Consider the following 24683-nt stretch of genomic DNA (forward strand, 5'->3'; position numbering starts at 1 on the left):
GGGAAGTGGAAGGCTGAGTCAGAGAGACACTGCCAGCCACCACGATGAGAAACAGCATGTGAAGATGCCGGTAAGCCACAAGCCATGTGGCAAGGTATAGATTTATGGAAATGGATTAATTTAAGCTGTAAGAACAGTTAGCAAGAAGCCTACCACGGCCATACAGTTTGTAACCAATATAAGTCTCTGTGTTTACTTGGTTGGGTCTGAGCAGCTGTGGGACTGGCAGGTGATAGAGATTTGTCCTGACTGTGGGCCAGGCAGGAAAACTCAAGCTACATACTCCCCTCATTACCATAGAATTTACAGAAGACTGATCATCTTTCAGCCCCTTAGAAAAATGTCTGGAGCCACAGTTCTCCCAAAGATTCTGACAGGACACTACAGTACCCTTCCCAGATATTTTACCCACTTCCACAGCTGGGCACATTCTTTCTTAACAAATGATGTCTATTACCATCACTATTGGTAGGTCCCTGTCCTAATTTTTTATTCTGCGATACAAGAACCCAGAAATCTCATTGGGCCCTGTTGGGTTGCCCTATTGGCTATACCCTAGTCTAAGTTGCTACATATAGTTTAAAACAAGTGGCATTTGCCAGGCTGTGTCCTGCCCTGGGAGGCTCCATTTTACTTTGAGACAGGGTCTCACTGTGAACCTCTGACTGACCTTGAACTTCCTATGTAGACCAGGCTGCCCCCAAACTCAGACCTGCTTGTCTCTGGAAACTCGACCCTCCCAACAGTTGCTAACTCCATTTGGGGGAAGATAACTGCAGACTCGGGGTATACCGAGAAGTGTCACCATCTGTCAGGAACCATCTAGTACGGATTGATACGTGACTTATTCCTGAGAACAGACAAGGGAGTCAACCTGTAAGCTTATCGGGATGAATCAAAACTATGGGGGCACATGGGTGTATCAAAACCCTATCAGGAAAACCAGACCCAAGAACTCACCAGACATGCCAGACCAAGGGACGGTCGGCCTCCCTCACCTGGGACCCACTATGAAATGGACACCTAACGCTGCAATGGAAGGCCCTATACCAGTCCATCCCCTAATAACTGTTGCGTGCCTCAAGAACCAACAAGCAGAGGACGCCCTTATTGTGCAGCTTTAGCGGGTTACCTGCCATTACCATTATTTTATACTAGAACTATTGTTGAAAAAGGAAAGCAAATTTGACAGAACCTGTAATCCCCAAACTCGGGAAGCTGAGGTAGCAAAGGCCGGCGTGGGCTATATACAGCGAGGCTGAACTACAAGTGTGGGACCCTGATTGAAAAACGGAAAAAAAATAAAAATGGGGGGGGCGTGGAGGGAAGAAAGTAAGTTGGAAGAAAATGAGAGGGGGAAAAAGAGAAAGAGCTAGGAGATAGGGAAGGGGAGAACGAGGAGGAGAGAGCTGTGACAGGCGTGACTTGGTAGCGCATTAGCCACGTGCCTAAAGCGTGCGGAAGAGCCCCGGCTGCCTCCGGGCCACCGTGCTCTTCCGGTCCCAGCAGCCCTCGCGACGGAAGTCGTCACGGGGCGAGCCCCGGCAGCGTCCGCGGTAACTTGCCATGGCGATGGGCAGCGGCGGTGCAGGCTCCGAGCAGGAGGACGCGGTGCTGTTCCGACGTGGCACCGGCCAGGTGAGGCGGCGGGTGGCGCGGCCCGGCGACGGCACCCACCGAGCTCGGAGCGTTGGCCGAGGCCGAACCGGTGCGCGCTCGGACCCCATGCTGCTCCCCCATCCGCCCGAGTGGCTGGGAGCCGCGCTTTGGTCCTGGGTGACTGTGAGGGATCCACATGCTGCTCCCCCGTCCGCCGGAGTGGCTGGGGGCCGCGCTTTGGTCCTGGGTGACTGAAGGATCCACATGCTGCTCCCCATCCGCCCGAGTGGCTGGGGGCCGCGCTTTGGTCCTGGGTGACTGTGAGGGATCCACATGCTGCCACCCCATCCGCCCGAGTGGCTGGGAGCCGCGCTTTGGTCCTGGGTGACTGTGAGGGATCCACATGCTGCTCCCCATCCGCCCGAGTGGCTGGGAGCCGCGCTTTGGTCCTGGGTGAATGTGAGGGATCCACATGCTGCCACCCCATCCTCCCGAGTGGCTGGGAGCCGCGCTTTGGTCCTGGGTGACTGTGAGGGATCCACATGCTGCTCCCCATCCGCCCGAGTGGCTGGGAGCCGCGCTTTGGTCCTCTGTGACTGTGAGGGATGTGCGGGCACAGGGACAGGCCGGCAGAAGCAATGAAACCAGTTAGGGGGCATTGCAGTGCTCCAAATGTAGGTCAAGACGCAGACGTTAGCAGTGAGACTAAAATACTGCGTTCTAGATAGAGCTTTGTAACTAGAAGGACCAAGTTTCCCAGATAATAGTCGGTAAGCAAATTTGAGAGAGAAGGGTAACTGATAGCTGAAAAGTTGCTACTTACTGCAATGCACTGAGGTGAGGAAGACAAGGAAGACTTGTGGTGTGTCAAGTGTGTACGACGGAAGGTCAGAGCCAGGCTTCATGGTGCTTGCTTACAGTCACAAGCGCTTGGGAGGTGGAGGCAGGAGGCTGAGGAATTCAAGATCGCAGAGTGCACTCGAGGCCTAAACTACAGTGAGACTCCGTAAGAGTAAAGTAAACACTTTTACTTTTATTTTTTTTTTATTATTATTATTTTTTTATTTTTGAAACAGAGTTTTTCTCTGTGAAACAGTCCTGCCTGTCCTGGAACTCACTCTGTAGACCAGGCTGGCCTTGAACTGACTGAGATCGCCTGCCTCCGCCTCCCGAGGGCTGGAATCAAAGGCGTGCGCCACCACCGCCCGGCTAAATAAAGACTTTTAAATATAAAGGAAAATGAGAGCCTGGCTGGTGGACCGTGCCTGTGACAATCCCAGCTACTTGAGAGGCTGAGGCAGGACTGTGAGGTTGAAGCTAACCTGGGAAACAGAACACACTCCATCTACAAAGTTTAAAACATTAGGATGTCCCTCTTAGCATGCTAAGTGTGCTTTCTGCCTGGAGTGTAGGGTGGGAGAAGAGATTCAAGGCAACATTTGGCAATGCTGCTTTCCCATCTTTGGGGACAGCCCAGCCGTTCCTTTGCCTTTTAGCTTCAGCATAGCCCTGTGGTCTGGTTCTCTCCTTAAGCCACACAGTTTCCTGTGCTTATTTGTTATCTGGATATCTTCTTCAAGCCCAGTGTGGTGGTGCATACCTGTACTCCCAGGGGTAATCTTATTTATTAAAGATTCTATTTTGTTGTTGTCTCTGTTTTTAGACACATCGCACTATGTAGCCCTGGCAGGCCTGGAACTCTCCATGTAGACCAGGCTGGCGTCAAAGAGATTGACCTACCTCAGCCAACCATGTGCTGGAGTTAAAGGGGTGTACCACCACATCTGGTTTTAAAATTTGTTTCATTTGTTTTGTTTTGTTTTTGGAATTGGTTGCATTCTGTAGCCACATTGCCCTGGAATTCAATATGTAGACTAGACTGGCCTGGAACTCTTGGTGACCCTATTGTATCTGCCTCCCAAGTGTTGGGATTATAGATTACAGATATGAGCCATTATAATTTGCAGGTCATGGTTTTTGGGAGTTTTGTTGTTGTTGTTGTTGTTGTATTGTTGTTGTTGTTTTTTGAGACAGGGTCTTGTGTTGTAGTCTAGGCTGCCTTGGAATCTACTGTGTAGTCTAGGCTTGTCTTCAGCTTGCCTTGGCAATCCTCCTGCCCGAACCTTTTGAGTGTTCAGATTATCGGCATGTATTACTACAAGTAGTGCTAGGGATTGAACTGGGGGCCGTGAACAAAATCCCCCATCACCCAGTACTTTCTATCATATGTTTTTAATTAAAGCTATCTGCCCATAAACTATTTGTATTCTGTTTTCACTTCAGAGTGATGATTCTGACATTTGGGATGATACGGCATTGATAAAAGCTTATGATAAAGCTGTGGCTTCCTTTAAGGTATGAAATGTTTAACTACTCTTTTCTTTATTTCCTCATTTCATACATTTTTTTGGGGGGGGGGGGAACCCTGAGTAAATTGAGGCTTTCTTAGGTGATGGGACCTTGAGATCGTCTTATAGTGGTAACGGTCATGTTAGGAATGGTGTCTTTTTAACAACGTATTTCTCCACAGCACGTGGCATTTATTTCTGTTACTGTTTTCATAGCATGCTCTGAAGAATGGTGACGTTTGTGACACTTCAGATAAGCCAAAAGGCACAGCCAGAAGAAAACCTGCTAAGAAGAATAAAAACCAAAAGAAGAGTGCCACACCTCCCTTAAAACAGGTTATTTATTTATTAAACAGGGTCTTGCTCAGCCTGAGGGAGAGGGTTGCTGATGCTATTTAGAGTGAATGAGGCTGTAAACTGAGTCAGCAGTGTTGTTTCCTTAAGTTGATAGAGATGGAGAGATGATGTACACACATGCAATCATATATATGGTGGGAGTATAGTTCAGTGGTAGAGTACCTGCCTAGTACACACCCAGCCCTGAGTATCCCAGCATCAAACCCACACTGAACCAGAACAAAGCCCTGTAGATGAGCTAAAATTTTTGTTTGTTTGGTTTGGTTTTTTGGTTTTTTGTTTTTTTTTTAAGTAAATATTTTGATGCCCCATTAGCCAGTTCATTTTTACCCAAAGGGGAAGGGTATTGACGTTTGAGGAGCACTTGCTTTTTTCTGGCCAAGGTTGGATGTGTTTGTTCTTCATGACACATTTAGGCAGTAGAGTACATTACAGCTGTTTATCATTACAGCTGTTCGTCTGTCTGGGAAAAGGAGATGCAGGGCACTAAGAGTAGTGTCGGTAATTAAGTAGATGGGAAGGTTGGAATTGCAGTTGGAGAGCTGGATGATGGTTTGTTCTCTTCCAAAGATGTAACGTGTGCACGTCTGTGTCTTTCATTTCTTTCGTAGTGGAAAGTTGGTGACAAATGTTCTGCCATTTGGTCAGAAGATGGCTGTGTTTACCCAGCTACCGTTACTTCCATTGATTTCAAGAGAGAAACCTGTGTTGTGGTTTATACTGGATATGGAAACAGAGAGGAGCAAAATCTGTCTGACCTCCTTTCCCCAACCTGTGAAGTAGCTAATCATGCAGAACAGAGCACTCAGGGTAAGGTGGTGAATATGTCCATTCCTGAAGGCGGAGACTAAATACGGAAAAAGCATTATAACCAGTTGTCACTTGACCCACTGAGGCATTATATAACATTCTCATTCTCCCTATTCTCTTCTCATTGTCTTTTTGGCAGGGCCATACAAATGCTGGGCAAGTGCTCTGCCTCCTCATAGCAAAAATGTTTGTTTTTCTTTATAAAGAATGAAAGTCAAGCTTCAACAGACGACAGTGAAAACTCCTCCAGATCCCTCGGAAGTAAACCACAGAGCAAGTCCAAAGCTGCTCCATGGAACTCGTTTCTCCCTCCACCACCCCCAATGCCAGGATCAGGACTGGGACCAGGAAAGGTAAGCGTTCTGTTCAGAAAATTAGTTATGAAGGCAGTAATTCCCACTGGGACCCTTGCTCTTCCATTAAGTAATTTATAGCTTTCCTGTGAAACTGCTTTTCCCAGGCCAGAATCCATAAAAAGGAAATGCAAGAGTGAAGTGAAGAGTGGGGGTAAATAGCTCTCCAGATTGCCATGGGGTGGTAGACTAATAACTAGTACACTTTATTTTTAAAAACCTTTTTATCACATTTATGTATGTGTATATGTGTGTGTGTGTGTGTGTGTGTGTGTGTGTATTTGCACACATGCTACTGTGGAAGTCGGAAGTCAACTTGCAGGTATAGGCTCTCATCTTCCGCCATGTTGTTCCTGGGATAGAACTGGGCTGTTTGGATGTCAATTCAGACGCACATATGGATAAATGTAGATGGCATTTAAGTGAGAAAGGAGGGCATTGGGGCTAGTCTGACCAGTAAACAATAAATGTTTGAGGACTTAGTTTTTTCTTAAACTCTAGCACTTTCTATTTAGTGAGTTCTGGAATTTAATGAGTTCTTCAGTTTGTTCCTTTGTTTATGGGGGGCTGGGTTACAGACTGTGGGACCTTGCACCTGGGAGGCGAGTGCTGTCCCCTGAGCTACACCCTCCGCTTTAGTGAGTGAGTGAGTGAGTGAGTGAGTGAGTGAGGTCACGTCATTGGTCAGGATATCACTGACAGTGCAGGGAGGAAAGGTGAACTCCAACTTAGTATTTTACTTGGTGATTGTCACTTTTTGTTTCTGTTGTTTGGGGTTCGTTTGTTTGTTTGTTTGGCAGGGGGTGCAGGGTCCCACTCTGTAGCCCAGGTTTCTCTGAATCACTGTAGCCTAGGCTGCCCTCCAAACTGTAGCAGTTGTCCTGCCTTAGCTTCCCAGTTGCTGGGGTTACAGGTGTGTGCTACCATGCCCAGCTTGGCTCAGTCACCCTTAAAGCATATCGGAATGCTATAAACTACTTTTTAAAAATACACACTTATTTTCTGATGGCATTTTATTAAATAAAATTAGTACGATATCTCTCATGAAACAGACTATTTATTTGGTTGTTCTTGTAGTGCTGGAGAGCAGACCCAGAGCCTTGCACGTTAGGCAAATGCTGCAGCACCCAGCTGTGTTCCCAGTCTCGTGGTTTTTGTGGCAGGGTCTTACTGTGTAGTTTAGCGTCACACTGGCCCAGCTGCCTTGAAGGCAAGATCCTCTTGCCTGTCTCCTGAACACTGGGCTTGTCAGATGTGCATCGCTAAGCTGGGCTCAAGGGCTTTTTGTTTTGTTTTGTTTTTTAAGCAGACCAGATTAGCTTTGAACTCATAGAGATTCCCCTGCCTCTGTCTTCTGAGTGCTGGGATTAAAGGCATGGGTTACCACACCCAGCAGGAGGCAGGGGTTTACTGCAGCCCATGCTGGCTTTAGACTCCTGTGAAACTGGAGACAGCCTTGGACTGCTGATCCTCCTTTCTTGTACCCACCCCCATTCCCCACCCCACCCCATGCTTGCTCTCATGCTTGGTTTGAACTGTTTATTCACATTTATCTAGTGTGTGTCCCATTCTTTTAACTTTTCATTTGCTCTTTACAGGGTTTCAGACAAAATAAAAAAGAAGGAAAGCGCTCAACATACAAATTAAACAGTAAGTCTGTTATTGTAAGAACTAATCTTACCTTTGCATAACTTTCATAGTTTGTGGAAAATGAGTGTTTTGAACATTTAAAAATTGAAATGTCAAAAAGTTTATGTAAAACTAACTATACTGAAGACATTTTTTTATTTCATTTTATTTATGTTTTTGGTTTTTCAAGACAGGGTTTCTCTGTGTAGCTTTTTTTTTTTTTTTTTTTTTTTTGGGTGGGGGGGTGCCTGTCCTGGATCTCACTCTGTAGACCAGGCTGTCCTCGAACCACAGAGATCCACCTGGTTCTGCCTCCTGAGTGCTGGGATTAAAGGCATGTGCCACCACCACCCCACTGACATTTTATTTTTCAAAAGTGTGTGTGTGTGTTTGTGTGTGTGTGTGTTTTATGTGTCTATGTGTAGCCAGAGGAGAGTGTTAGATCCCCTAGAGCTTGAGTTGCATGTAGTTGTCAGCTCCATGACATGGTGCCGGGAACTGACCTCGGGTCATGTAGAAGAATAGCAAGTGCTCTTAACTGCTGAGCTCTTTCCCCAGCCCCACTAAAGACTGCCGAAAATTAGATTAAATATTGAACTATCCCCACTTAATCAAATTTTCATGATGACAAAGTGTCATCTCCCAAATATCTGGTGGTTGGTTTGATTATGTGGGCAAAACATGCTTAATGAGAAAAGATTCTGAGGCTGGCCTTCAACTCCATGTTGTCCTGCCTCGGTCTCAGAGTGTGAGGATTATAGATACGCAGTATCACTCCTGGTTTAGAATCTGGTTTAGGGTGTGAGGATAATTGCAGTGTCATTGGCCACTGGCCAGTCAGGCTTGCTGCTTTTGTGGGGAGTTGGGATTGAATCTAGGGCCTCACACATGTAGGGAGCAAACACTCTGCCACTGAGCCATATCACCAGCCCCACATGCACTTTTTAAATTAAACTTTCGTGTGTCTGGAGGTTTTGCCTACATGTGTGTTTATGTACTGTGTGCATGCCTGATGCCCTCAAGGCTAGAAGAGGGCATTGGATCCCATGAAACTGGAGTTACATATAGGCGGTTATAAGTTGCCTGGGTCTTCTAACAAGAGCAGTAAGTACTAGTAATCACTAAACCGTCTCTCCAGGACACCCCTCTCCCACTTTGATAAATGATGCAGTGTGCAATACACTGCATTATCTATTGTCTTAGTCACTGTTCTGTTGCTGTGAAGAGACACCATGACCAAGGCAACTCTTATAAAGAAAGTATTTAATTGGGGGCTTGCTCACTGTTTTAGAGGATTAGTCTGTGATCATCGTGGCAGGAAGCAGACAGGCATGGCTCTGGGATGGTGGCTGTTTATATAGAGTTCTTATTGTAACTTTCTAGAGGCCTTCATATTTTTAGTTCATTTTTTAACTCGAGACACTTAAAATTGTAATTCTGAGTGACTAATTTTTAGTTTTACTATATTGAAAAAATGTTAATTAGACTGTAGCAGTCACTACTTTTTAATGAAAAGTTTTAACACGATTTGATAATTTGTAGTATGTTTTAAATTCTAGTAGAACAGATCAATACTAGTATTCCTTAGTTTTTAAAGTTACTATTATGTTTATATTAGCATATTTTTATTCTTTGCATTCAGTATAAAAATAAGATTTAGGAGTTGACAAGATGCTTCAGAGGGCAAAGGCCTGATGACCTGAGTTCAGTCCCCAGGGTGGAAGGAGAGAGCCGACTCCTACTAGTTGTCTCTGACCTCCACACACACGAAATTTCTTCTTTTTTTAATATTGTGTGACTGCCTAGACTTTCTTCTTTCAAATTCAGGTTCAGCTCTCTGCCAAGGAGGTGGTATGTTGGTGTCCCTGGTCGATATGAACAGACGTCTCGTCATCATCTTGGGGACTCTTGGCTGAGTGGTGTCATCACCAGTGTTTTCCCGTTCTGGGTCCGGGCCTAACTCACCAGTGGGGTGTGTTTAGAGCACGATCACTTTGAGGAACAGAATGGTGGAACTGTGAGCACGTGGAAGTCAGTCTACCAAAGCTGTGACTGAGCACACCTGTACAATTGTAACTTCCTTAGTGTGTCAAGATTTTTATTCATGCTTTTACAAACAAATAAAGTCCTTTTTTGAAATATTTTCCTTTGGAATATATACAGTGAAGTTGAGTCTGTTTAAAGATACAGGAAGAAAACTACTCAGACTTATTACCTGGGTAAAGGGTAATTTCTGAAGGTGGGACAAATTGATAATTTAGGGTTGGGAAACAAAAGCTAGTTCGTGTCACAGGGTCTACACTGGCTAGCCAGGAACCAAGGTGTGTTCTGGGTTGTATGTGTGTGTTTCCCATGGCTCAAATCTGGAGGTCGGAGAACGGCTTGTGTGTGTGTATGTGTGTGTGTGTGTGTGTGTGTGTGTGTGTGTGTGTGTGTGTGTGTATTTCCCATGGCTCAAATCTGAAGGTCAGAGAACTCCTTGTGAAGTCTTGGCTCTTCCTGCTGTGTAGGTTCCAGGGATTGAATCCAGGTTGTTGGTTGGCAGGTGCCTTTACCTGCTGAGCCGTCTCACCAGCCCTGTTCTTCACTTTTTTGAAAGAGCTTTGCAGCCTGGGTTTCCTGCAATTTACAGTCCTCTTGACTCCGCCTCCCAAATGCTGACATCACAGGTAGGTACCACCACACCCTTACTGTGTTGTCTTTTAAAAGCTGTATTGTTCTCTTTGCACCCTCCCTTGTCTGTCTTTCTAGTCTCCCTCTCTCCTCCAATGTCCCTTACCTCCTCATGTATACTGCCTGACCCAATTGCCCCTTGTTGCTCAAATCCTAAAAGGTCTTATAATATAAAACCCGGAGCCAGATTGGGGTAAATGCTGAAAGATCAGAGAGATAGAGGAACAAGCCACTGCCTAATCTTACCTTTAGGCTCTTCATCCTGAAAAACCTCTAGTTCCTGTCTCCTCATGCCTTATTATACCTTTCTCTGCCCTGCCATTACTTCCTTCTTAGTGCCAGGATTAAAGATGTGTGACTCCCAAGTATTGGAATTAAAGGTGTGTGCCACCACTGCCTGGCTTTGTTTCTCTCCTAGACTGAGTCAATCCCATGTAGCCCATTGTGGCTTTGAACTCACAGAGATCCAGATGGATCTCTGTCTCCCAAGTGCTAAGATTAAAGGTGTGTGCCACCACTGCCTGTCCTCTCTGTTTAATCTAGTGGCTTGTTCTGTTCTCTGATTTTCAGACAAATCTTATTAGGGTACACAATATATCACCACAGCCCCTGCTGTTCTCTCCCCATCATGGCCTTGCAGTTCCGTGTGTACCTTCATTAGAGTCTTGTGGTGAGGGTTGGTGTCAAGCACTCAGGCTTCTCCCTGGTTCATTCACCTCTGGAGGAAAAGGTTAAGAGATCAGCTCTGTTGAGCTGGAGATGGAGCCCATGGTAGAGCTTGCCTTACATGTACAAGGCCCTGGGTTTCATCTCCACTACCATAAAAACAATATGGTAAATGCTATTCCTTTCCTAAGTTTTGACTAGGTAGACTAAATTAACTAAGCTCCCTATGTGCCTAGCATATTAGTCGTCAATTAAGTATTATTAAATTAATAAATAGTCAATACCTAGTAAGTAGCTTTGCAAAATATGACTTGAGCTTTTAGAGGGAATATTACCTTTCATGACTGTTGGCTATTATAGATTTGGCATAGCTTAATTGGTTAATTTGCAAGTTAAATTTAATTACTAATATATCCAGTTAACTTCCAACCAGATATTAGACATTGACATTAATTTTAATTCCCTTTAGTACCCAATACATTTACTTGGACTGAGGTTATTCATTCTGGCAAATACTCAACTTTTTTAAAGTTCTGGGAATTGCTCTTGGTGAAACTAGGATGCCTTGTATGTTGGCATATGATACAGCACCAGTTACTTGAAAAGCTGAGGTGGTAGGATTCATCATTTAAGACCAACCTGGCCAACGTGAGACCATATCTGATACAATAACAACAAAGGGAAGGCTGAACTAAAGACAGTAGGCAGTGGAGATGGCTCAGTGGGAGAAGGGCAGCGCAGAGGGACAGCAAGAGCATCACTGGTTTGTCGGCCATCAGCCTAGCCTCAAAGCCCCAAGTTCCAGGTTCTCAAGGGAATAGTGCAGGCGGTGACAAAGACACCCGTGGTGACCTTTGGCACGTAGACATGGGCATATGCATACCCACGCATACACATGCACTCTATCATCTCAGACACAAAATGGAAAATCGCCTACAGGGGGTGGTTAGAAAGCTTATATTGGCTCACAGTTCTGGAGGTTCAGGGCTGATGATTTTGTCTAGTGTGCTGAGCTTGAATCAGGCATAATATTGCAAGAGGCAATGAGCATGATTTGTGTGCTTTGTGTATGCGCATGTGTGTTTTGTGTATGTATTCATACTTGGCCTCTCAGGAAGCCACTAGGATTCAGTGGGAGCTTCATCTTGATGACCTTATTCTAAATACCTTCCAAAGGCCCCAGCTGTAAGCACAGTAGATTGAGTTCCCATTCCTAGTAGCTCACAGTAGGGATTGCATTTCCAAACCATGGCATGAGAGAACATCCTAGGAGAAGCAACAGCAAATGCCTTAGTATAAGAATGTGTGTGGAATAGTCAAGGACAAGCAAGGAGGCCAGTGGCCAGAGTGAGAGGAAGCATAAGAAGATGGGGATGAGCAGGAGCCAAGGGTCAGGCTGTACATAGGCCACTGTGAAGTTGAGAGCATTTCCCTTTAGCTGCAAGGTGGAGCATGACCTGACCTCCAGGAGGAGCCTCTGACCACTCAGCTGGATGAGGTGTTCCAGGAAGTGCACTCACACATAGTCAAGAGAACTCAGATGCCCCCCAGTGGTTAGAAGAGAAACAGCAGAGGACTGAGCTGGAGCTGTCTGAGGAGGAAACCAGGAGTGAGGTTGACCCTAAGGTCAGATGAAGCAGGTGTTTCCTAGAGACCAGTGATGAGCCCATCAGTATCTCAGATGCTGGAAACAGGACAAGTAAGATGAAGGCCGCAACACAGTCATTGAACGTACCAACATGGAGGTCACTGGTGATGCTAAAACAGCTGTTTGGGTGAGATGGAAGAGATAAAAGCTTGGGGAGAGGATGTAAGCATGAAAGAACACTTACCCGTGCTTGTAAAGAACTCTTCCAATGAAAGTTGTTTTCTAGCTTAGTAAAATCATATTTCATATCTATTTTTATGAGTTTACAGTTATTGTTACTTATTTCAGTTGTGCTCTATGTGTACTATTCTTTGATATAAAATTGACTTCCTGGTTTTGTTTTGCTTTTTTTTTTTTTTAAACTTAAAAATGAAGCAGATGTTCAGAAAACCAGCCCATTTGAAGGAGTCAGAGTTGGGATATGGAGTATGTGACCAGAAATAGACACTTCAGTAGTTTTGTTTTTCCTTTTTAAGTGCTGAGGAATAAATCAGAACCATTGAACTCTTATTAGAAATGTTTCTTTAAAAAAAAAAAGACTTATTTTTTGTTTTATGGGTATGGGTGTTATGTCTGCATATATAAGTGTGTACCATGTGTTAGACTGGTATCCAGAGAGGCCAGAAAAGGATGTTGGATTTCCTGAAATTGGAGTTACAGATGACTGTAAACTGCCATGGGATTGATGGGAATTGAACCTGGGTCCTCTGCAAGAATCATGACTGCTTTTAACCACTGAGCCAGGTCTTCTAGAAGAGCAACCAGTGCTCTTAACTGCTGAGCCCTCTCTTCAGGCCTTACTTAATTTTATACTTATTTTCTTATGTATTTTCAGTAGTGCTGGAGATTGTGCTTAGGATCTCAGGAACACTATGTAGGCACACACTTTTGAACTACACCTCAAGCTTGAATTTTTATATTAAATATTAAAATAACAGGCAATTTATAAGACAAAATAGGACAAAAGGGAGGAAATAATTAAGACCATCTACCTCAGTACTCAGAGATAACCAATGCTAATTATTTTCTATTTTTAACTTTAGGAATCTTTTTCCAAGATTTATTGTAGGATAACTGAAAAATAAAAGGCATATATATTTAAAGTACATAGGTGTTTCTTATATACATTATGTGTCGGGACATAGTCCAAGAATAGAGTCGTGTGAGGAGAATTCTGAGTGCTTGTGATTTCTTCAAAACACGGAATTGTTCTTGGAATGTGTCTTTGTGCTCCTCCTAGGTATAGCAGATAGGACTGAGTTTACTTCAGATTACTCATTATTGCTTACTGTTGTTATTCAATTAAATGCTTAAATTATCCTTTATTTGCCTCTTTAGAGTGGTTCTCAGCCTTCCTAATGTTTCAGTCCTTTAATACGGCTCCTCATGTTGTGACCCCCCAATCATAAAATTATTTTTGTTGCTACTTCATAACTGTAGTTTTGCTACTGTTACGAATCGTAATGTAAATATCTGTGTTTTCCGATGGTCCTAGGTGACCCCTGTGAAGGGGTCATTTGACCAAATGGTCTCGAAGGACAAGTTGAGAAATGCTGTTCTGTAGAAAAACATGTTTTTGCCACATGCGACTTGTTTTTGGGATTGTCTACAGCTTGAACACAAGAGAACTTTACTTAGGTGACCTCCCTTAACCCCCAGAGTATAAATTGTCTGATGCTCTGAATAAAGCTGGCTATTGCATGAGATTGTAGTCCGCTTCATTTATTGACTCCATTCTCCCAGGTCCCACCACCTCTAGAGCAATGACAAGTACGAAATGACAATTATCACAATCAAGTTAATATACCCAGGAATCCTTACAAGATCAAATCACATAAAATGGACTGGATTCCCAACAAAATGATTAAAGCTGACATATGTAACTCTCAAAAGCCTCTGGAACAAAAGCAGTTTTCTCTAAGCCCTCTTTCTTCCTCACATCGGCAATGGATGGGAGATGGTGTGAGCAAGCATGGCCACACCAAGGCTGGTGACTATACAGAAGCCCTGCAAAGACTAAAGAGCATCTCTGCAAAGAGTCATCTGCATCCTGTGCTAAAGTCAACTCGTGCTTCATCATGAGTGGGACGGACTCATCCTTAAACTGGCCATTTCTTACCTCCATCAAATGCTCCTTCCATGTTGTGACTTTTACACAGATCAATGTTCCTTTCCCCGCCCCTTCCTGTTGACCTTGGCAATGGAGGATTCTCGGTATGAACTTGAGTGAGGCTCTAGTCTTTAGATAGGAGGACCATATGAGGATTGCCAAGGACTGCTTGTCATAGCTCTCTGTGGGCGTGCAGGCTTTCAAACAGTTACCAGCCTGACAGGTTAAGAATATTCTTGTGTATGTAATAGTAAAGGATTTGGTTCATCAGCAGGTCTTGTTATGTAACCCAGCTGGATTCAACCTCTTGACCCTCCTGTCTCAGTCTCCTAAGTACTGGGGACACCATGCTTGTCTAGAGTGAAATGTATTCGAAAATTGGGTTTTGAGACCTCCAGTAATCTTCAGCTGCATCCTTCACTTCTGAATGACAGGAGAGAAGGGCACTACCCACCTCCAGTGAACAATCAAGCATTTGGACTGAGGGTGTCTCTCCTTCACAGCATTAATCACTTTCATGTCCTCTTCATCCAGGAGCCAACTGAGCATATGAAGCCTGATGAGGCTGGGCAGTCGGGACACACACTGACTCAGAGCCTTGACAGTGGTGGCCTGAACTTGGATGGATTCTGGGAGATGCCTGGAAATGTTGAGCACTTGCAAGTTTGGCAGGTTGTCCAGGGCTTGAAAGAAATGTCTGTACCCTTCCTCCGTAATCTTGTGATTCATTGAAAGATCTAAGGTCTCAAGTTTCTGGAAACCCCCGCTGGTTGCTCCCTTGGCTGGAAAGAGAACAACCAAAATATTTATGAAGACAAAATGCCAAGGACTTGAGTAAAGCTTACAAGGTTATCGTAACTAACCTCATACCCACCAATGAAGGCAGAGATTGCTCAGCATTTTTCCCCTAAGACCAGGTCCTACTTACATAGCCCTAGCTGGCCTGGAACTTACTTATGTAGATAAGGCTGGCCTAGAACTCACATATAGATGAGGCTAGCCTAGAATTCCCTTCTGTAGATGAGACTGGCCTAGAACTCACTTATGTGGATGAGGCTGGCCTAGAACTCACTTATGTAGATGAGGCTGGCCTAGAACTCACATGTAGATGAGGCTGGCCTAGAATTCACTTATGTAGATGAGGCTGGCCTAGGACTCACATCTTCCTACCTCTGCCTTCTGACATTTGGGTTAAAGGCATGCACTACAACGCTTGGCTTTAAACATTTTTTTAGAGATCACTCTTTGAAAACCTTCAAGAGCTGCTTGGTTGGTAGGGAAGCACCTGGCCAAACTGCAAGCAGTTTGGAGGAAGCAGAAGCCAGGAAGTCCAGCATAGAATGTTGGCTCTCTGGGCAATGTGGACTTCTCTTCTGGTCTCACAGGAGGACATGCCAAGGCAGGGCAGAGCTGTGGAACAGGTCACATTGTAGGGGACTGAGAAATGGTGGCCACAGCGTCCCCCTTTTCGCAGAGAACGGAAGGTGGCAGTCCTAAAGCATGTCCTCTCACTGTGGCTGCTCTCCAGTTTGCCCAGATGACTTCCTGGTTACTTAGAGCTCTGGAGGAAATGCAGGCTAGGGTAAGGTCTCAACCGGAGTCCATGACTGGAAGTGGGCACCTAGCACTGGTTTGGCTTCGGTGTGGATTCTCAGAGCTGGTCCCTATTCTGTTCTGTTCATTCACTTTTTTAAGACAGACTCTTACTGTGTAGCTCTGGCTGGCATGGAACTCACTGTGCAGACCAGGCTGGCCTTGCACTTACACAGAGAAGATCTGCCTGCCTCTGCCTCCTGAGGGCTGAGATTACAGGTATGTGCCACCACACCTGGAATTAGCACTTTAAATAGCATCATAAAGTAACAGTGCTGAGCAGTCACAAGATGAAATCCAACGTCTCTCACACACCCATGAAGCCCACCCCAGCAGGACCTTCCCTTTCCTCTCCTGTCCCTTTAGAACTCCTGCCTCTCACTCCAGACTCTGATTTTTAAAAGTTCTTCAAATGGACCTGGTTCTAGGACACAGGTGGTTTTACTATTCAGAATGTCAATGCCTCCTCTCCCTGCTCGGCTCCACCATCGTATAGAAGGTCTTAGTGGTAACCTCACCTCCACAGCCCTTCCCTGGCCCCAAATCAGGTTGAGTTCTGCTGCATGCGGAAGGAAACGGCGAGGGGGAATTTGGCAGAATGCATTGCCTAAGAATGCCCCAAAGCTGGGGAAAAGCTGTCAAGCCTCAGATCCCATCAGTCCTCCAGACCCCAGGTAGAATAGTTACCCAGTCATGCTGAACTCAGCTGCGGTTTTAGTTGGCTTGGTGGCCATAACTAGTCCCCTATTTCCTAATGCAGTCACTTTGGGGTTAGGACTTAAACATACGGACTTTGGGAAGACAAAATGAAGTGTATGTCCACTGCCACAAAGCAAAGCTTCTAGCTCCAGCTGCTCCAGATGCCAAAGCAGGAGGATTAGGAGTTCTAGGCCAGCCTGGGCTATATAGTGAGACTCTGTTAGAAAAAAAAAAAAGAAAGAAAGTAAATCTTAAAAGCTACTGAGTTGGGGAAAAAGACACCTCACCTTTAAGGACATCATATCATGAAAACACTGAGAACGGACACTAAACAAAAGAAATGATACAGGCCAGAAACCTAAGTAAAGTAACTCTAAAAAGAATGCACTAGGAAAGTATTTCAAAGATGAAGGCAAAAGCCATTTTCATATCATTAAAATAGGAGAGAAGTCATGACTAGCTGACCCAGAGTAGAAGAAATGCTAACAGAGCCCTTCAGCAGAAGGAAAAGGACCCTGCTGAATGGAAACATGGGAGGCTCAGGAGCAACAGCCAGCAGCTGGGAATCAATACAGCAGGCACAGAGACAGGAACACCAGCACTCGGGACACAGAGGTGGAAGGTTACTGCAAGTTTGTTACCAGTCTGGGCAACATAGGAGACCCTGTGTCAAAAACACCAACATTAAAAAATAAAATAAGCAAATCTAGTTTGCGAATACTAAGCCCAGAACTGTTTAAAATACTAATTGAAGAGTTAAAATGCATTAGAATCCAAAATCAATGACATGCAAGAGGTAGGAGGTGAATGTAGGGTGTAATTTAAGTATTTTTCTGTGTGTGTGTGTGTGTGTGTGTGTGTGTGTGTGTGTGCTCACAGGCACAGCATGGATATGAAGGAAAGAGACAGTCAATTCTTCTTTCATGTTGTGGGATCAAACTTCAGTCTTCAGGCTTGGCAGTAAGCCCTTTACCTGCTAAGCCGCGTTGACAACCCAGATAAATAGAACTTAAATATTCCAGGAACACCTACATGACTCATAAAGTGGTAAAAGTGTGCATTCATATATTAATTTATATTATCCAAATTCCAAATTTTATTATCCAAGATAACACTGAAAGAGGAAAAATGTAGAGCTGCAGCTATGCATGACCACAATAAGCCTTGAAATCCGAAATAGGAGGATGGCCGTGGATCCAAAGCCAACTTGAATTACATCGTGAGTTTGAAACCAGCCTAGGCTATAGAGTAGACTCTACCTAACCACCCCCTGAAGAAAAAGAGAATGTGTGATTAAGAAGCTAATAAATGTAGGACACAAAAAAGAAGAGAGAAAAAAACCACATATCCTATAGAAGAAATAAAGAAACCAATACCAAATAACAATACACAGAGGGCTCACACACCCCTGTCATCTCCGCTCTGGGGAGGCTGATGCAAGAGTTCAGGGCCATTGAGGGCCACATAGCAAGGTAAAGTCCAGGCTGAACTATTAATCAACAGTCACTGTCTCCAAAAACAAGTAAAAATTCAACTGTAGTTACAAATATGTTCAATGTAAATAAAAGATGAATGGATTGGCTGGGCGGTGGTGGCGCATGCCTTTAATCCCAGCACTCAGGAGGCAGAGCCAGGCGGATCTCTGTGAGTTCGAGGCCAGCCTGGGCTACAGAGTAAGTTCCAGGACAGGCGCAAAGCTACACAGAGAAACACTGTCTCGAAAAAAAAAAAAAAAAAAGATGAATGGATTGTATTTTTGTTTTAAAATTTCTGTATGTGTGTGGAGCCCAGAAGTGAGTGATGGATGTCCTCTCAGTTGCACCTTACTTTTTAAGACCAGTCTTACACTGAACCTGGAGCTCAAGGATTCCAGTGGATTGCCTGGCTACTAAGTGCTATGGATTCTCCTGGCCTCAGCTCCTTAGCGCCCCCTCCTGGGAGCTTGCTGCATCTCACACTAAGCACTTCCCACATGAACTGGAGATACTTTACAGACTTAGCCCTCTCTGCAACCTCAGATTTGTACCATTTATTATTTGGGCGATAGTGGGGTTTTTGATTGTTTTGAGGCAGGATCTCCTGTAGTACATTCTGGCCCCTGGCTCACTATGTGGGCAGGGAGTGTGACCTGGATGATGATGGTCCTCTTGCCTCTGTGTCTTGAGTGTTGGCATTACAGATGTGTACCATTATAACTGCTATGCCTGTTTGTGTGCTGTGCTAGGGATCAAGCCTAAGGCTTCATGCACGCTAGGCAAGTGCTTCACCAACAGAACTCCTTCCTAGATTCAACTATGTAACTGTAGAAGAGACTCACATTAAAATTAGGGACATAGATTTAAAAGCAGGAAAAAGACATGGAAAGAATGCTGGATGCCTATATTATTAATATACAAGCAGCGAGAGTAAGGCAGGAAGTGGCGTCACAGGTGAGGAACCCTGGTCGACCACAAAGATCTCACAGCTCCGCATGTGCTGTGTACCTAGCTTCAAGATATAAAGGCAAACTAGAGCCATAAGGAAGGTAGACAAGGGGCAGAGATCAATTAATTCATTATTTACTTAGGGATGGGACCTAGACTTCTGGCATTGGAGATGGTCTGTGTTCTAACCCAGGTTTAAATGTACTCAGATAACAAAATTCCCAAGACCATGAACTAGAGAATCTTGTTCGGCTTTATCTGCAGACTTCTACACCTTCCTATACATATTGTAAACACTTAAAGAACAAAAAGAGTATCCTGCCAGGCTGGTGAAACACCAAGTGTCCTACAGACCTTCCTGGGCTACAGTGAAGTGTAGAACACTGGCCTAGCATACATGAGTGAAGCCCAGCAAAGATGGCTTCTATAGCTCCCAAAGAGGCAATTGGCCTGCCCAGTCTGACCAGGATGAACCGAAATCTGCAGAAGGGCATGAGAGGAAGCAGCAGGAGTGTGGAAATGAGGAGGTAGGTTGAACAGTCTGTAGGTCAGATGTTTGTACAGACATTCACAGCATACAGCTCCAATGATGCCACTGCTTCCACACAAGGGGGAACACTTTCCCTGAGGGAAACTCACCGATTTCCATCACACTGTCATCATCCAAAGTCTCCTTAAAGGCAAGAACTCGGAGACACCGAAGCTGCAGACACTGCCGGACAATCAGTTTGGCCACTTGGTGAATCCCGTCCCCACTGGGAAGGAGCAGTTCCTCCAGGTTCCTGAGGGAACCCAGAGCCTGTGCTGTGGGAGACACCACAAAGCCATCCTCAGTAGCAGTCCCATCATGAGCGAGCAGCTGATGACCTAGACCTTCTGCAGTCTAGGAGGCCCCACCTAGCAGGGCCCTCCTTGTCACTGTGCTCTCCAAGGAAAGAAGGGGTCAGCACACAGCTGCTTCCTGCTGCTGTCTGCAGCTGGTTCCTCCATCCTCCCCAACCTGACTCTTCACACAGGTCCAGGCTGCCTTTCCATTTCCACTTCCGTTCCCACAGCCAGGCCTCCTCTGGCCGCAGGTCACTCTACTGATCCACAAAGCCCTCACCCCACACCCTTCTTTACCATCCCACCTCCTGCCATCACCCCAGTGACTCCATGCTGAGGAGACCCACACTGAGCACTAAAGCATGGTTCACCACTAGGGCAGCCTTCCTCCCCAAGTTCACTTATGCTTAGAGGACACTGTACAACACGTGATCACTAAGTCTACTTCTGAGGCCCCACAGAAACTATTTTGAAAACTTTCTGGCATGGACCAATGTTCCAGATTTATCTTCGGCTTCCCTGTGTCAGTCCTCAAATGAACCATGTCTCCCGCAGACTGATTCTTTTGGGAAAGGGTATTTAGAAATCAAGTCCTGGGATTTGGGCAGTTGACACAGTGACACAGCACTTGCTTAGTGTGGTTGAGACCCTGGGTTCCATCTCCATGCCCCTGACATGCACATATGCACACAGTCACAAACATACTCAATAACTGGCCTTGGTTTTGCTCCATTGTTTCTATAAACATAAAGCAAGAATAGTAGCCAGCAGCTCTACCGAGCCACCTGTGGAAACACCTATGAAGACCCGTCCTTGTCACATCTGCTTACACCAGCAAAGATGGGTATAGAATTTCAGTTTCAATGTGTACTGACACTAGTTATATTAGTGTGCATAGAACAGAAGTTTCATTTAGTTGGGTTAAATAATTCATTTTGGCTTTTAAAAGACAGTCTCACTCTATAGATTAGGCTAGCCTGGAACTCATAATGCCCTTGCCTCACCCTCCCAGGACTGGAATCATGGGCATGTACCACCACTGTCAGGTTCTAAGTGATCTTTTTCAAATGGCGTATTTAAGATGTCTACCCACTGAAAGAAATTATCCCAGCTCTGGGTACAGAAAACGAACTTTAAAATAGAAAAGAAATGAGCAGCTGAACACTGGTATCTATTACTAGTAAAGTATATTCTGGTCTCATGTGACTGTCCCAAGAGATTCCTGTGTATAGAAACCTAGATTTCTATATATGGACATAGATTTATGTATGTTTATGGCTAACAAACCCAGTCTGCACCAATATTTCCAATTCGTGGTTCTTTCTTTCTTCCAGACATTTAAAAACAACTAAAATTACATCTGTATGTATTTATTGTGTGTGTGTTGACATGTGTGTGTCCTGGTGTGGGTTTAGAGGTTTAGAGTCAGAGGACAGCTTGCACAAGGAGGCTCTCTCGTTCCATCATATGGGTCCCAGGGGTCGAACTCAGGTTGTCAACCTTGGCGCCTGGCTTCTTACTTGCTGAGCTACCTCCCAAGCCTTTTTCCTGAAAAGTCTGTCATTTCGGCAGACCTCGGTGAGGAAAATCCTCAAATTCACAGTGACAGTCTATACGCACTCATTTTTAAAAAGGAGAAACAATTCACTCCATTAAGGCTTCATTCCAAGCTGGGCACAGGAATCCAAATACTTGCTTCCTTATGTCTGCCCAGCCTCCCGTTTTAATATCTGTAAGTTTCTTCTCCAGCAGTGGGGAAACTTGACTGTCATTCTAGTCAGTGTGCATTTTACACAGTTAACCTGTGACGTGTGACAGTGACCTGATGCTGTCTCTGCTGCTTCACCAAAGCGGCTTCACCACACCTGACTGCCAGCACCTCCAGGACCAAAGCTGCTTCACTACACCTGACTACCACCACCTCCAGAATCAAAGCTGCTTCACCACACCTGACTACCACCACCTCCAGGACCAAAGCTGCTTTACCACACCTGACTACCAGCACCTCTAGGACCAAAGCTGCTTCACCACACCTGACTACCACCACCTCCAGGACCAAAGCTGCTTCACCACACCTGACTACCAGCACCTCCAGAATCAAAGCTGCTTCACCACACCTGACTACCAGCACCTCCAGGACCAAAGCTGCTTCACCACACCTGACTACCAGCACCTCCAGAATCAAAGCTGCTTCACCACACCTGACTACCAGCACCTCCAGGACCAAAGCTGCTTCACCACACCTGACTACCACCACCTCCAGGACCAAAGCTGCTTCACCACACCTGACTCACCACCTCCAGGACCAAAGCTGCTTCACCACACCTGACTACCAGCACCTCCAGGACCAAAGCTGCTTCACCACACCTGACTACCACCACCTCCAGGACCAAAGCTGCTTCACCACACCTGACTACCAGCACCTCCAGAATCAAAGCTGCTTCACCACACCTGACTACCAGCACCTCCAGGACCAAAGCTGCTTCGCCACACCTGACTACCAGCACCTCCAGAATCAAAGCTGCTTCACCACACCTGACTACCAGCACCTCCAGGACCAAAGCTGCTTCACCACACCTGACTACCACCACCTCCAGAATCAAAGCTGCTTCACCACACCTGACTACCACCACCTCCAGGACCAAAGCTGCTTTACCACACCTGACTACCAGCACCTCCAGAATCAAAGCTGCTTCACCACACCTGACTACCACCACCTCCAGGACCAAAGCTGCTTTACCACACCTGACTGCCGCCACCTCCAGGACCAAAGCTGCTTCACCACACCTGACTACCAGCACCTCCAGGACCAAAGCTGCTTCACCACACCTGACTACCAGCACCTCTAGGACCAAAGCTGCTTCACCACACCTGACTACCAGCACCTCCAGGACCAAAGCTGCTTCACCTCACCTGACTACCAGCACCTCCAGAATCAAAGCAAGCACACAGCAGCTGCCTCCACACAAGGGAAGAGGGGGAGGGAACGGGCGTATGCAGGCTCTCCTTATGCACACTAAAGTCTGGGAAGTAGTGTGAAGACAGAGCTCTGTACCCCATATCACCATTGTCTCCCCACTTTTTTTTTAACCTGCTAGTGTTTCCCATGGAAGCACATTACTTTTCTAAACATTTCATAACTCAAAAAAGCATATAAACTCTCTACACTTATTGTTTTGTTCAATTTGATTTATCACGGATTAGGTTTCTTAAACTAAATAGAAGTTTTAGTATGTATTCTGAAACCTTTGAAACAAAAAAGACATTGCATATTTAGAGTGTGTGCCAGACTATCAAGTTACACAGTGCTATCAGGACCAAATTCTCTCCTAAGAAGTCAGTGAGTCTGAGAACATTGCATTTAATGACATCAAGTGTGAGGATGTGTGTGACCAACAGTGATGGCATCTGAGGGTGATACTGAGCATCACTATGGTGTCCTCCTAAGGACCAGCATAGGTGGTACAGCTGACCCTCTGTATCAGCACATTCCACCAACCACAGGTTCAATCTTTAAAAATCATGCCTGTGCCAAACACATATAGACATTTCCCCCTCACCATTATTTCCAGAACAACACAGTGTAACACTTGTTTATATAGCATTTACATTATATTAGCATTATAAGTAATTGAGAGATGGTTTAAAGTATATGGAGGATGTGTAGGGTCATGGGCAAACACTGCACCATTTTATATCATGGAGTGGAGGATCCTCTAGTGTTTACATCAGCAGAGGTCCTGGACCCAGCTGCCATGATGTCAAGGGACAACTGTGCACAGCTTGCTTTGTTGTAGGTTCATTGAAGAGGATCAGGAGGAGGATAAAGAATACATTAAGAAACTCTGTTTATAAACTCACCAAACTTTTCTGATGTTTCCTTATCTGGAAACTGTTGGTCTTTAAGATTCAGTATCTTCAAAGCCACAAAATTTGGCAAAATGATGACTAGAAAAGGGAAAATGAAATATAGTTAGTTCAGATACATTTCCTGTGGCACAGAGGAATACCACTGAAGTAAGAGTGTTTCAAAAGTGATGAAAGGTGATATAATAATCAAATTGAATTACTATGACTAAGTAGAGGAAACAATTCTGAAAATGAAAAGGTTACATGGTAGACACAGATGAACTTCATTGTTGTGAAAGACTCACTGAAGTCAGGTGCTGTCACAGTTTCTGTGACATCAACAGACTTTTAATTCTAGAGTACTTAGTGACTTTTTGCACAGGAGCATCTGAAGTCACAGTTGTAAGCTTATAGTTCTTACCAAATGGCATGGCTTCAAAGCATTGTCCAGAAAACTCAATCTCTCTGAGTTTCTTGCAGGAAGCAAGCACAGTCATGAGAGACTCACAGTTCGAAAAGAAATCACATTCCAGGTGGAAAACATGAAGATTTGGAGAGTTCTGGATCAATTTAACTGGAAAAGATGAAGGATATTCAGAAATTAGAGAAGGCTACAAATTCCTATCCAGACTGGCCTCTCAGTCCATAATCTCCAGCCACACCATTAAACAGGCAGTGACGCACTGATCTAGTGCTCAGGCCATGTTGGGCGTGTGCTCAGTTTCTGCCACTGACTGGTGAGCAGAAGACCTGGGGCAGGTTCCTGACCCTCTCTGGATCAGTTTTCTCTTTTCCATATTTCACTTTCGGCATCAGCACCCTGATATCTCTGTGTTTGCACACTGCCCTGATGCAGCAGGAATTCTTAGAGTCATATAAAAGAGGGGACAACTCTGAAGCACAACTTAAATATATTTTTAGTTAAATAATTTGCTATGTGTATGTGGTGTGGGGGGGTGCAAAAGGACAACTTTGGGGGAAATCTGTTCTATCCTTTTGCCATGGGATCCCACAGACCCAACCTGTTATTGGACTTGGCAGCAAGCACCCACTGACCCATCTCATTGGACAGAATTTTTCTGTTGTTTGGTTGGGTTTTTT

General features: G+C 45.0%; 2 protein-coding genes and 1 long non-coding RNA gene across 3 annotated transcripts in view; 2 read left to right on the forward strand and 1 right to left on the reverse strand.

Annotated features, from left to right (window-relative positions):
- Window positions 1–1531: 1531 nt before the first annotated feature.
- LOC131921548 (survival motor neuron protein-like) lies at window positions 1532–5155 on the forward strand. The gene is made up of 4 exons (XM_059276291.1): window positions 1532–1638; window positions 3883–3954; window positions 4164–4283; window positions 4916–5155. Exons 1-4 carry the CDS (start codon window positions 1567–1569, stop codon window positions 5153–5155), a joined length of 504 nt encoding a protein of 167 aa, XP_059132274.1. The 5' UTR covers window positions 1532–1566.
- A 102-nt stretch (window positions 5156–5257) lies between these two features.
- LOC131921635 (uncharacterized) lies at window positions 5258–9239 on the forward strand. The gene is made up of 3 exons (XR_009382043.1): window positions 5258–5467; window positions 7066–7117; window positions 8924–9239. It is a non-coding gene; the product is annotated as an uncharacterized LOC131921635 (long non-coding RNA).
- Window positions 9240–14381: 5142 nt separating this feature from the next.
- Window positions 14382–24683, reverse strand: part of LOC131921514 (baculoviral IAP repeat-containing protein 1b-like) — a 35759-nt gene continuing 25457 nt past the window's right edge. Inside the window, exons 11-14 of the mRNA XM_059276253.1 lie at window positions 24004–24156; window positions 23595–23681; window positions 19548–19712; window positions 14382–14975 (exon numbers count right to left, since the gene is read on the reverse strand). Of these exons, the coding sequence (XP_059132236.1) occupies window positions 14611–14975; window positions 19548–19712; window positions 23595–23681; window positions 24004–24156 (770 nt within the window). The 3' untranslated portion in view covers window positions 14382–14610. The remainder of the gene's footprint in view (window positions 14976–19547; window positions 19713–23594; window positions 23682–24003; window positions 24157–24683) is intronic.

The sequence above is a fragment of the Peromyscus eremicus genome, chromosome 11 (assembly GCF_949786415.1).
Source record: "Peromyscus eremicus chromosome 11, PerEre_H2_v1, whole genome shotgun sequence".
Classification (NCBI taxonomy): Eukaryota; Metazoa; Chordata; class Mammalia; order Rodentia; family Cricetidae; genus Peromyscus; species Peromyscus eremicus.

Coding starts and splice junctions, on each gene's coding strand:
- LOC131921548 (XM_059276291.1), top strand. CDS start 1,567: ATGGCGATGGGCAGCGGCGGTGCAGGCTCCGAGCAGGAGGACGCGGTG. Junction 3,955..4,163: donor AAGCTGTGGCTTCCTTTAAG/GTATGAAATGTT, acceptor CTGTTTTCATAG/CATGCTCTGAAGAATGGTGA. Junction 4,284..4,915: donor CCACACCTCCCTTAAAACAG/GTTATTTATTTA, acceptor TTTCTTTCGTAG/TGGAAAGTTGGTGACAAATG.